General features: G+C 40.3%; 1 protein-coding gene across 1 annotated transcript in view; it reads left to right on the forward strand.

Annotated features, from left to right (window-relative positions):
* NYAP2 (neuronal tyrosine-phosphorylated phosphoinositide-3-kinase adaptor 2) overlaps window positions 1-13,844 on the forward strand; it is a 127,043-nt gene extending 113,199 nt beyond the window's left edge. Inside the window, exon 6 of the mRNA XM_059855292.1 lies at window positions 9,831-13,844. Coding sequence (XP_059711275.1) covers window positions 9,831-10,058 — 228 coding nt within the window. The 3' untranslated portion in view covers window positions 10,059-13,844. The remainder of the gene's footprint in view (window positions 1-9,830) is intronic.
* Window positions 13,845-14,067: the final 223 nt, after the last annotated feature.

Here is a 14,067-nt window from a genome sequence, read left to right on the forward strand (position 1 = left end):
GTAAGTAAAGCAGCTTTAAAGTAAAGCAGGTTTCAGTACTGAGGCATTTTCCCTCCATACATTATTTTGCTAATTTTATATTTCTTTAATTTTAAAATTCTTTTTTGGCCATTTTCCTGAAAGTGCTAGAGAAATACAAGGACTTAGGAGCTTTGCTGGTAAATTGGTGTGGTGAAGTTCTTCATCTGTTGCAGCAACAAAAGTTAGCTAAATCTTAGGTTCAAGTACTGACTTCAGTAAAAATAGTGCTGAAGGTCATGTGCTTTTTTTATAGTTTGGAAACAATGAGGTTCAATAAAATGGGGAAACTAATGGAATTTTTGATGTCTCCACATGTCACATTTTTATAACTTTAGGACAGGTTTCAATGTCCTCTTTCTTGCAGTTCTTAGGTCTTGCAAAGTTATGGTCTTGTTTCCATTCACTTTCATTATTCCATTCTCAATTTTGGAGCCCTTCTTGGTCCAAGCAGTATCCAGAGCATGCACCCTGCTGCCTTCAGCTCCCTTGTACATGAGAGCTTTTGCAGTCCACAGGGACTCTGTGGATGCAGAGGAGGAAAGGACCTTGCCTGCAGCAGCTCTCACCACTCCACACCACCTCTCAGTGCAGTGGCGGGGCTGTTCTTCTCTGCATGAGATTTAGAATCTGGCAGCTTTTCAAGGCTGCCATGACTGAGAGTAAGAAACTCTAACTGCAGCTGGGTTGTGCTGTGGGCATGGCCACCCAGCCACGGGCAGGGCCAGCTGCAGTGGCCACTGGGGTCACAGCTCAAACCACCCTGCTGTGTGAAGTCTGGTTCAGGAGAAGTTGTGGCACACGTGCCCCAGAGCAGCACCTTCCAGCAAGGGGAAATGAAGGAGAGAATGGGTTAGTAATGCCCCAAAGAAATCTGGGACACAAGAGTGTTACCCTGCAGCTGCTGCACTGCAAAATGCAGAGCACAGGAGATCTCTGTATCACTGAACTCCAGCAAAGTGCCTGTCCTTTGTCCCTCCTGTGACTGACCTAATACAATATTGTATTTTCCTTTCTATTTTACAGTGAATGACAGGAAGTGTAATGCTGGGTTGCTTGAGTTCTGCATTTATTCCTTAGCAAAGGCATAGATGAAGTTTTGATTTTAATGAGTGATCTCAATAAGAATGCACTTTGTGATGATCCACTGAGATGCATGAGATGACTTTCCTCAGTATCCCCAATATTAGTTAATTTACAAGCTCTTCTTTTGAAAGCATTTACAGAGTGTGAGTACATTTTGGGCAGTTGTTTGGTGTTAAAAAAAAGAGCTTAGAAGAAAAGATTATGCTTCCAAATGAGATAATAATGCAGGGTCAGAAAGATCTGTTGCTAGACTGACTGCCAGTATGAAAATGGAAAGCAGAACAGTGAATTTGTCACCTAAAATTTGCTTTTTTAGTAGCCTCAGCAATAAGGGCAGATAAATCTAAGGGCTACTGGAAAACTTGAGGGATAGGAGTATGTGCAGGGCTGGTTCTGAGTAAAGTAACTGTGACATTTAGTAATTGAAAGCAATGAATCATGAAACTGGAGGTCTGGAACCAGAGGTGCTGAAGTTTTACTAATAGTTTGTTAATTTAATTTTAGGATCAGTATTAATTGCTCATAATCTTGAATCTTTGGGAGTTCCTGGAATCCCAAATAATCTTGTCAGTCATTTTGAAGTGGTGGATTAGTCAGGCCATAGAGCACAACACAATGTAGTCAAGTCTTTAGTGACCTGTAAGTTTGAAAAAAGGTGCCCAGAGTTTTTTTACAGTACTGCATCATGTAATTACATTGAGTGATAGTGCAGTTTTTGCAGGGACTCTAGTTGTACAGTTTTTTTCAGGGACTCTTGTTTTAGTTTTTTTTTTTCTGTAGTAGTATCATTTGAAATAAATCATCTTTCCAGGAGTTTAGAAATTTGGAATAATGTAAATCAAAACCTTAAAGACAGCAATACAAATGTTATAAGACTCCTAAAATGTGTTGCATATGCTGTTTCATAGGTTGAAATAGCAGGTGCCAGTGAATGCTTTTAATGTTAAATATATACAGGGTGAGATTACAAAGTGTTCAATCCTACACATTTTGTTGAAATAAAAACTAGTGTGATGGGGAAATTCTTTCCCATGTTCCTAGAGGGAAAATAAAGATTGATCTTGTGTCCCTTGAAAAGAAGAATTTGTAAAAAGTCAGAAAGGGCAGATTGTGTAGTGCTTAACACCTTGTGTGTGCACTCGTGCTTATGATGTGACTACATAAATGCACAGGATCCTTCTAATGTGGCTGCTGGCATCAGAGGAAAGCTTCTAGAAAACACTTGAGGCACTCCTAGGGAGGAATTTGCAGTTCTGCTGTCCACTGTCCCCAGGGAGCCTTCCTAGGCACTCCAAACTGCATGGAGAGTGTCTGCTTCCACAGCTCACCTTGCACATCCTGCGTGTTCATGAACAGACTGTTACTTTTAATCACCTTGTATCAGTAATCAACTGTGGTTTTGACTTTGACAGTAACAGAAGAATGAGTTAGCAGTACTGAGCTGTATGAAAAAGTAACTGCTCTGGGCCAAATTGTGCTGTCTTTCATGGCAATATTCCTTCAGAATGCCTCTCTCAGAGAGAGGGGAGTGACTGCAAATTTAGCTTGTAATTCCATCTTGACTTATGGACTTTTGCAGGCTTTGGAGGTAACATTCAACAGCAATGCAATGGTTGTAGCTCACAGTTAGCAAAGGAAATCTTGTCCTACATAATTTTCCTAGTGCTCTTCTGAAGTATTTTAAAGTCGTTTTTATTGAGGTTATTTTTACTGTTTGTTTAAGCAAACTATAGTCAAATTCTTGGACCCATGAGGTCAGACAGTAAATTCCTGTTGGCTTCAAATGGGTGAGGATCTCTCTGCTCAGATTTTCTGAAACCTGACTCTGGCTGAACTCCTTCCTGCCTTGGACAACTCCCCTTTTGTGAACGTGGGCTAAGAGGACCTGCCCGTCAAGCCGAGTATCAGATAGCGAAGTCACTGTTGCTGCTTAACATAGCCCTCCAGCGCTTGCCCCGGGCACAGGACTGCCTTCTAGGAGTGGGATTTCACACCTTCCCAGTGGAATTGCCGTACCTGGCCAGAGGGCTGGGAGCCATCTGCACCAGAGAAAGTGCCGTCAAGAGTTTCAGTGGCAAACAGAGTTTGGAAACTCCTGTCTGAGAACAGGCGTGAGGGAGGGAGTACCTTTTCCTCCCAGAGGATGGTAAGTGGCTTTCAGAAAGCCTTTCTTCTTCGTTTTCTGCAGCCTGCCAAAACAAACCAGCATGCTTGGCTCTGCTGAATGATGTGTAGCACTGCACACAGACTGCACTTTTAAAGACCACTTTGCAGGAGACTCCTCCTGCTGCCTTTTTTTATTTCATTGTATTTTTTGTTAGCTTAAGATCACTTTGCTATAGCCTCACTTCAGCTATTGGGCTTTTATTTTATCTATGTTATGCAGTTCTGACAAAGAAAAGGATATTTTTATACAACAGCCATGATGTGTAATGTAGTTTTCCCCCATTCTTCAGGAGTCAGCCCCTCTTCTCATCCAGCAGGAAAGGGAGATGCTCAAGAGGGCAAGAGGCAAACAGCATCTTCCTGAGGCCCATAACCTATGTAATTTCAGCACAAGAAGTGGGAACCTACACTACTAGGAAAAAATTATGAAAACACAACAGAATCATGGGGTCTCCTATTGCCCAGAGCTTCTGATTTCACATCAAATAAACCAACAGCATTAAAACAAGGCAAGGAAAGAATTTAACAGCCAGGATGTCATGAAACAGAAAGGGTATGTGCTGTTGTCTAAAGCCCTCATGTAAACTATAGTGGAAGATTTTTTTTTTGGTCATTAAAAGTTCAAACACTATAAAATAACACCCTGCTCACAGATGTGTCCAGAGCACGATCGTGTGGTCACATCAAATATTAGAAAGAGTTCCTTTAAAATGAATGAAAATTGTCAACATTTTCAAACTTAGTGGCTGCTAACAGACCTGTGTACAATATTTCAGGTTCTTCTTCTCCCATGTGGCATTTTTAGCAGCAAATATTTTTACAGGCACTCATGAAAAATTATAATCACCTTCAATGAACACCTCAGCACTGGGAATTAGCATGGCTTTATCCTCCTACCACACTTCACCCCAGAGGCCTGACTTTTAAGGAGCAGAGTTGCTCCTGGCACTTGCTCTCCTCTTGTCTCCTGCCTGCCCAGTGTTCAGGGCTATGGTTACCTAGGGCTTGGCTCGAGACAAGGGGATATGTGTGGGACTTATGTAGCACAAATTGCCTTTTTACTAAGAGAGAGCATTATCTGTCCATGTATTTATGTAGCACATGAATAAGTAAAATTTTTCACAGCTAAGAGAGTCCCAGGCCTGGTGCTGAGAATATTTCACTCTATACTTTTAGTTCTGCTCATGGATTTTTCTTTTCACAGCTCTCATGTTTTTCATTTGGAAAGGCTATGCCACATGGAATCATTTGGTTTGTATGTAACTTACAGTAACACAATGTCTTTTTTCTGTGTCATTCATGTGCTCAGGAACCTGCACAGCCCTGCTTGGGGCCTGTCCTGATGCATTTTGCCTGGTACCCCTTTCAGTAATAATAATCCAGTTCTTGAAGGGCCCAAGAATCTGACCTCATAGTATGGATGTTCATCCATAAAAAGATACAAGATATTTTCTATACCTGGTGAAAACAGCTAACCTATGTGTAAAGTTGTGTCCATCAGTAGTTGCTTAATTGTATCATTGGGTAATATTTTATTCTTTTTCTATTTGTAACTATGACTCTCTCTGCCAAACCAAACTATCCTGCTTGGGTACCAACAAAGAAAGAACCAGGTTCATTTACATTTCTCTTTCTTGCTGCAAACACCCATGTTTTGAGCACTTTAGTGGAAGTGATGGTGCAGTGTGTCACAACACAGCGAAGGCCAGCAGTCAGGGGTGGGGGTGCCCAGGGCTGGGCAATAGAAAACAGAAATAGTCCTCTGTGACACCAGGGGCTTCCTGGCAGTGTGAGTCACTGTCTGTTCCCCAAAGCCTGTTCTGAGTTTTCCCTGGGATTATGTGCTTTTCCCAGTAAATTCTGATGTGGCAGAGAGCTATGACATGTACTGACCTCTGGCTTCTAGTCCTGGCCTCTAAGAGTGATTGAACCAGACACATTCTGCCCATCAAACCTCTGCTCCAAGACAGCTCTGTGGTCTAGCTCAGGGCAATCTAATTTAAGCAATACTTGTATTTGGAAACCAGTGGGACTGCTAATTATCTTTCTGGAATAATATGAAATTTCAAACCGATGAGATACGAGATCAGGCCCACTGCTAATGTAGGCACAAACAAAAATGTACCATTTTCACTTTGCAAAGAAGGGAACTACTTTGTCTAGCTTGTTTCCTTGACCTTCATAAAGCATTAAAACACCCACCAGAAGGGATCTTTTTCACTTTGAAGGATTTTAATTTTGCATTGTTTTGAGGATATGTAAAAGTTTTTTTATCTTAGTTGAAGATGGGTTTATTACTTCTTGTTCCATGGCACTACAAACATAGAAGCCAAGAGTACATAAAAGATCTTAATCACATTTACTTCCAATGTTTTGGGAATAAAAAATAGCAGAAAACTTAGAGAAAATAGTAAAAGTAAGGTGAGGCCACCTTAGGTTTCTTCTAAAGATAGCGAGGTCAGTGATTAAAACTGTGTGGAAAAGCTCAGTTTTGTACAGTGGAAGGAGTTTCTTACTTTTTGTTGTTGATGTTCAAGTTTGGTACAAGAATTTGCTTTGGAGAAGATTTTTGAAGGAAAACTAGAGACTGATGACTAATCTAAGAGTGAGTGTGTTTACCAAGAACTTGTCAGACATCCTGGTTTACTCTTGCACTCAGTCACATACAGGTGAGAGAATTTATCCAACCACCCTATATTCCTGTATGCTTCCTACACATCCAGTCATCACACAGCTTTTACTGCCTGCTTAGGAGCAAGGAATTGAGCATACCTCCAACACCTTCTTGGTGAGTGTCCAAACTTCTGGGCCTTTGCCTGGTGTTTTTCTTCACTCTCTTGCCCTGATTTAAAAAAAAATTTATAAAAAGTGTCTTATACCTTGAATAATCTAATGAGTAAAAATTCCATTTTAAAAAAATTGATGTGCAGTCAGCAAATTTTGTTATCCAAAGGATATTATGGGATGTAGTACCTGATACACATCCTGGAATCTCCAGGAGGTCCCTTCTTGCTATCCTAACTTTCGTTTCCAGCTCTTTCTTTCCTCTTCAGTAAGAACAGGCTTTGGGCCAAGACTCTTTGGTCAGAACCAAGTTTTCCTCTCCTGTGCTCTGTCTTGCTGGCTGTTACCTCCAGTGCTGGTGCATTTTGTGCCTGTCTGTGTACATCCACATGTGCAGCCAAGCTCTGACATGCTGCAGTACGTGCACCATTCCTCAAGCACGCAGGGATCTTTCCCAGGAGAGCTGTATAGCTGTAAGGTTTTGAATGCTCTACTTTTTTCCATAAATCAGGTTGTAACATCATTATTTTTGTGTCTCTCACACTGAACAAATTCCTTGTTATTATGTAGCAGGGATATTAACAGCCTGGTGCATGGCCAGAGGAGCAGGCTAAAGCCAGAAAGGAGGGAGGAGGTGAGAAAAATTAGTGCTAGAACTATGTGTGAGTGCCATCAGTTCAGTCTCTGGGAGGATTAGGCCTAAGACTGCAGTGTTAAACACATTGGCTTTAAACACCTTAGTAGCCCTACTGAAGTCATCGAGGGCTTGCTTTCACTGTGATTAACAGCTGGGTTGAGTCCTGGCCTGTGAGCCTCAGTGCCTGTTATTTGTCTAGGAAACACTGAAAATTTACTTAACACTCTGGGATTTCATATCATCAACATGGTTATTGTCATTTCTGTAGTTCATTGATTTGCAGTGGGGATTTCCTCTCAGGTCTGTCCCTTAGCTTCCAGTGGCCATGAAACTTTGTTCCTAATATTTTTATTTTGTTGCACTTAAACACTAAACAAGTGGGCAAAACTATAAAAAAATACTCTTTAGTATTTAGGCTAATTTTAATATTAAAGCTTTTTCTTCCCCCCAGGTCTTTCAACATTGTATATGTCCACTTGGTGTATTTTAGCAAATGACTTTGCCCATCCCAGTTCTACATGTTTCCCCTGCACACCCTACTACTCAGTGCAGTTCCAGGGCAGGATTCTGCCAAGTGGACAGTATACCTAAGATGCTGACTTAGCCATCAAACAAAAATAGCATTAAAAAAATCTCAAGCAGACTTGAAAATCTGCCTCTAGGAAAGTGGGAAAATTCAAATTCTTCACAACAAATGATTCACAAACCATAGCAAAATACGATGGCCAGTATGAAAAAAGGATTTTGGAGCTGCCTACTCTTGGGTATATTTTAGGTGCTGTTTTGCAGGGGGTGGCAGAGTGTCTGTGTAACTGATACTTTCTACAACTCCATTTCTATCTTTGGGAAGTTGCAGCTGGCATTTTAGAACTCAGCACGTCCAAGTGCTGCTTGTGTCCCCTTGAGTCCCTCCTTGAGTGCAGGAGATCAGTCCCACGAGGCACCGTGTTGGCACGGCACTGTGTGTGGCACGGTGATGAGCGGGGGTGGCGTGGGTGTCACACTCTCACGGGCTCTCACGGGTGCTGCTTGGTGACACTTGGTGGCTGAAGCACACGTGTGCTGTGGGGTTGGCACTGGCACACGCTCTGCCTGTGACGTGATGGGCTGTAAAAGAGAAGGTATTTCCCGGTGCCTACGAGAGGAAGTCCGTGCTCAAGCGCTGTTGTCGTGAAGCCTGGCGCAGAAGCTGCTGTGCTGGTGAATATTTGTGTAATGAATTGTGTGCAGACTGTGTCCCTGTCCTTCCCCACGGAGCAGGACCCAGCCAAACTGAAGACACTGCTGTGTAAGTACTGACCCACCACCGGTGAGCAGAGTGGCACAAAATCTGGGTCAGGCAGAGCCTCTCCAAAGATCTGTGGAGCGGAGCCAAGGGGTGGGAGGGGAGCATCTCCAGTTCAGACAGGGAGTTTTGGACCAAGCCTGGTCATCTAAAGAGAGAAAGTCTCTTGGCCATGGCAGATGCTGTGCCTCATGCCCACCTGCACCACAGTAAACATTAGATCATGCCTGAAATAAAAGATAAGTATTCAATTAAAAGAGCAGGCACAGCAGAATTCCTGAGAAAATGGCTCAGCCATTCAGGAGGACACATTGCAGATAGGTTACCAGTGTAATTCAAAATTCATAAGAACATTAAAGGACAAAAATCCATATTATGGTTTAAACTTTTTTTACTCACAGTACTATCTAGTATATAAGGTAAGCATGGTTTTGTGATAAAAGTATTTTATCCTCTTTTGCCCCCATATTTTTACCAAAAATATTGACATTTCTGTATTCTAATATTTTTTCTGTTTGAGCACATAATTTTTTATTACTTTTTCTGGTAGGCTTTCTTAAATTTATTCCTTTTGCTTTGTTTTCTGCTATGAATCTGAACATTTGCTTAATCTATTGTCAATAAATGCAAAATAGACTTAAAGCTGAACACAAAATAGATCCAAAGAAGCTGGATCTATAGGGGATTCTATAGGGGATTCTAGGCAAACCAAGCCCCAGTTCTAGGGTCTTAGTATATGCCCATGCTTGGCATTCTAAGACTTGTGAATGAAAGACATATGCATTATAAAGTGTATTCAAATACCCTTAATAATGAAGTTACATTTCCTTAATGAACCTCAAATTCTGCCAAAATATAGCTGTACATGTTCATTTTCATGGCAAGAGCAGAGATGTACCTGGACAGCCCCTGTGAATGTACTGTGTGCATTTACTTACACACAAATCCTTAACTCTTGGGGAAAAAATGTGGGGACATTCAAGACATCACATTTGCAAAGTAAGTGCTCACAGGAAGTATTCTGAGCTGCAGGTATACAGTGATGTCCAAAACCAATGAGCCCTTCCAGAAGAATTTACTATTAGTGATTTCTGTTCCAGTCTAAAGCCTCTGAAGACACATTTTCAATTGTGAACTCCCCACTGAACTCAAATGAAGTCACATTCTCAGCTTCAAAGGGGCTGTGACATGTACTTACAGCTAAACATATGCTAACCTCCCCTTCTGGATCAGGATCACGTTCTCCAGTATTCCACATGCATGAAAACATGGAGTTTCTTAACTCTTGTGTCTTCCAGTTAATGAAATATCACAGAGTAGGATAGGCTAATCCATATAAATTGGATGGAGTTCATTAAATCATTTTAACAAAATTTAACAGTTATATTTAGCCTGATACTCAGAAATGTTAACACCCTGCTTTTAATGTGACAGATTGGATTTGGAAAGCAATATAAAACATGGGTTTCAGTGTGTAGAATTTTTTATTTCCACAACTTAAGGATGTTGTTAAGATCCATGTGCCTTTTTAAGATCTATTGTACCATTTAAAATCCAACCAGTGCTAGATTGCCAAAACCATTTATCTTTATTAGATTTTAGTGCTCTGGAGAAGTTAAAACTGGGATCTTCTATTACCCTTTCTTTTCTTAAAGAAGTAGTTAGAAGTAAAGACTAGCTCTGTTTCTGTTGTTGGCATAGAGATTTTTATTCATAAAATTTGAGTGTTTCAAATAGGAGTAAGCTAACTTTGCAAAGAAACAAAGAAAAACCATATTTAATCTATGACCAAGACAATTATTTGTATTTTTTTTCCCTCTTTTTTTTTCTCCCTCCATCCACATCCCCCAATAGGTGACATGCATGCAGTGGTTGCAAGGGGACCATACGATGCTGGACATGATTGAAAAAAAGCGTTGCCTCTGCAAAGAGATCAAAGCCCGACAGAAATCAGAGAAAGGACTCTGCAAACAGGACAGCATGCCTATTTTGCCAAGTTGGAAAAAGAATGCTGGGACCAAGAAATACAGCCCTCCTCCTTATTCCAAACAACAAACTGTTTTCTGGGACACTGCAATTTGACAGGCCTGTGGAGGATGCCCTCTCCACTGTGTGGCACCAAGCACAGGTAGCCTGCTTTCTCTAAAAGGCAAAGGCTCTAATCTAAGACTTATCTGCAGGTGGTGAACTTCCTAGGAAAAAACACACCAGTACAGTACTCACCTGTCAATCAAGAGAGAGATTTAAGTTTCCAACTGGATTAAGGCATACATATTTATCCAGGATTTTTTTGGATCCAGAAGATATCAAAATGTAAATATTTCACCAATATATTGAAAACACCCAAACTAATACACTGTTTAAATATATAAATATATATATATAAATTCAAAAATTTATGGAGAATTTTACTATATAATGTTACTGTTATACTGTTTTATTACCTATTTTCTATGTTCTATTCTACTGTTCACCCCTGCCGCCACCATTTTATTTCTCTGACCTGCCTAGATGTGGCCTCTGTACAAAAGCATGTGGTTGTACGTGTTGTTGGAGAGGACAATGTACAAAACAACTCGGTGCTAGGGCTGTAGAGGATAACTAGAGTCGTACTTGTTAGATGTCCTTAGCTAGGGGGGTGGGATGGACAAAGGAGAGAGTTCTGGTGGGAAACAGCAAACCTGCAAGCACTGAAAGTACGAGTGCTCAGTGCGGGTGCCCAAGCTGCATTTAAAATATTAATTGTTCTGCATCTGTTTTCCCATAATGGTAACCAGATTAATTATCCTTGGTTTTATATGAACCATTCACTAAAATGATTTGGCCAAGGAACTAAATTTTCTGCAGCACGGCCTGCGACAGAATCTCTTCCCTGAAGACGTTCCATTGATTAGCAGAGACCATGGTTCACTGTGACAAAGCATTGTGCAGCCCTTGGCAGAGAGAGCTGGCGGCTCAGCGGGGTGAGGCAGTGCCACTGCAGCCGCCCTCCCCGTCCACATTTACCGACAGTCCAGAAAATAAAGGCGACAAAATATGTTTACATGTTTATTATTTTTAAATCCAGCAGCACATCCTTACTTACGCTGTGTCAGATTTCCTCGTGTTGTTTCTGTGGGCTGGATTTCAGACCCCTTGAAAGGCTGTTGGGAAATCCCTCTTGATTTCATGCCGTTTTGAAGCAGAAGCCCACGTAATACGTTCTCCCGGCTATGCCGTTTCTTCTTCCTGGCTGCTTCTGGAATTGGCTTGCAATCTTGTATTATATTACATCCATTTTAACAGAATATTATGTCACGACCAAAGAATTATGACCTCCTGGTTTTAACGGGAGAAAGGGATGGCTTATACTGATTATGAGGGTGAAATCTGTGCGGTGAAATATCTTCCAAAAGGATCTGTTGAGGACGAGGGAAAATTGTACTGCAGTGGAGTAGGGAGAAAAAAAAGATCTATGGCATATATTTTGTATATTAAAATTTCTATCTATGTGTCTGAAGTTTGGTAGTACAAAATTCCCTCTTTAAAACAATCATTTTAATGTTATATTCACCAAGAAGAAAAGGTGTGTTGTTTGAAACTTCTTATTATATTGGCTTTTCTTTAAAATTATACTGACAGCATTGCCACAGCTGTAATTGCTGATCAAAAAAGACCAAAAATAACAAATTTTAGAAGGTTTTTGTAATCTATATTGCTAAAGTTTGAGTTTCAGTAATGTTTTATCAGTAGTAGTTTCTTTTCAGCCTCTGAAATAAAGTTTTTAAATATTTTATAACTAATTAACTAATGTATATTTTGATGTCCAAACTGAGATTTCTGTAAAAGATGAAGTGTGTGTTTATATGTGTGTATGTATATTAGCATTACTGTATATGTATATATGCATATGTGTACACACATATACATGTATATATGCATGTATCTATATATACCCATAGATGTGTGCATACGTATATCCGCATATGTTAAATATTGGTGTGTTAGGAGTATACAAAAGCTGGAATAGGTACAGAGTTGAAATGCAGATTTGAAGACCCCCTCACAGCCAAAATGACAGAAGACATGAAAAAACCCAGAGGCTGTGAGGGAATCTTTGAACACGTTGCATCCAAAGGACACCAACTGTTTATTCTGCTTATTCTCTCTTTTTTAAAGAAAGAAAACTGCAGAAGAAAAACTCCAGAGATCTCAAAAAGTTCCAGAATCTGTTGGAAAGAAGAAGACTTGTTGGTCATGAGAAATCTGTTGAGATAACAGGTTCACTATTCAGCAAGTGTTCATGGTTTGTCTTCCTTGTAATGTGGCAAGAGAAGAATTTCCCATACCCATGTGTGAAATACTTAGCTCAGCCCTTTCCCCCAACTGCACAAAGTCACTGGTGACAAAACGCAAGCAGGCATTCAGTCAGCTCTGCCAGTCCTTGTCCTCACTGTTTTCCTCCTGGAGCAGCTCCAGGAACGTCGCTGGCAGGGCAGACCCTGGGCACACCTGCCGGGGGAAGGCAGTGTCAGTGTGAATGGTTCTGTCCTCGCTGGTGTTTGTTCATATCGTGTCCTTTCCATATCGAGATGTAATAGGAATAATGATCAGGGAATTGAAGCTTTCTTGTCCTAGAGCAGACTGGCTTGTACACTTAGTCCACTGCAAACTCCTTGTTTTGCTTTTATTGCTCAACACTGTTTATGTTGTCCTTCCTAAATAACTGCCCACGTGCTTCCAGACCTCCATTGTATCCCGCGGAAACAATGGCTTTTTGTTTTGAAGTGCAACAACATGAAAAAGTAAAACATAACTTAGCACTTACCTTCAAAGCACTTTAGAAATGTGAAGTAAACCTCATGCTTGTGAGAGCCGTTTTACTGAGGAGGAACGTGAGGCTCAGGCAGAGAAGTTTCCAGAGGTCAGGGACAGAGCCAGAGCAGGACACAGGCACTGCCCTGTCCTGTGACTGCTGGCCCACCCCATGGCTCGAGTAAAAGGCACATCGTCCTGCCGAGAGCTGCCATCACAACGCTGTCACACATTTCCTACATCACCTCCTGTCTCAGCAGCTTCTGTGTCACAGGGTGAATGACAGTGCTTAGTTACACACGGTCATTAAAGCTGTAGTCTGTATAAATATGCAATCTGTATATACATACAGATCACATATATACACACACTTATGGAGACTGTATATATGAAATTGTTTGGTATGCACTTATTTTGCTTTAAACTCCTGAAGTTAAACATTATAGTGTAGCAATTTGTGTAAGGTGCACTGTGATTTCAAGAAAGCACAGTAAAGTCACAGGTCTTGTTATTCTTGCACTAAAAATGTGTTTACGTATATTAGCCAATGTATGTCTACTTTATCGCTCCTTTTGACAAATTAAAGCAAATGGTATCAAATAGTATGGGGTTTTTTGGTTTGGGTTGTTTATTTTTAAGTGGACAATGGCACTATGTTTTTAAATGACAGGGTTTTTAAATAAAATGAAACCATTCTGTGTTCATTCCAATGTAATACATTTACCAATATCTTGAAACTGAATGTCATGTTGCTTTTTTTTATATTTCATTAGAAATTGTCAGGTATGTGCCTGAGATTGTGTAGGACTAAGGAGTAGCTAGAGGCTAACTGTAATCATATATTATTAGCCGTTTCTATATACACAGTATAAATACATATTAATTTTCTTTTCATTTTTGTACTTGATTTTTTTAGGTAAGATGTAATTAAATGTACTTTGATACTTCTGAAGTAATAAGATGTTGTTTGAAGATCAATTCTGCTTTCTTTAGTGCATTGACAATATTTTACAATAATTTAGTGCTTATTTATTTGTGCTCCGGTGTAATTATAATAAAAAAGCAATAGTTTAAAATATTTGGCTGTTCATTTTTATTTGATAGTTTAAATTTAGAGATGGGTTATTCACTAGGTATTAGCCAGAGATTCCTGGGAAGAGAAGTCAAGTCATAGATGTATATTTATAGCATTCCCTAGGCACATTTTTAATCGTACCATTTGTTGGAGGAAATTAATTAATTGCTTTAATAGGTTAGTATTTGCAAGTCATGCCTCATTGCATCTAATGCCATGAGT

Source organism: Haemorhous mexicanus, chromosome 10, assembly GCF_027477595.1.
Source record: "Haemorhous mexicanus isolate bHaeMex1 chromosome 10, bHaeMex1.pri, whole genome shotgun sequence".
In the NCBI taxonomy this organism is placed as follows: Eukaryota; Metazoa; Chordata; class Aves; order Passeriformes; family Fringillidae; genus Haemorhous; species Haemorhous mexicanus.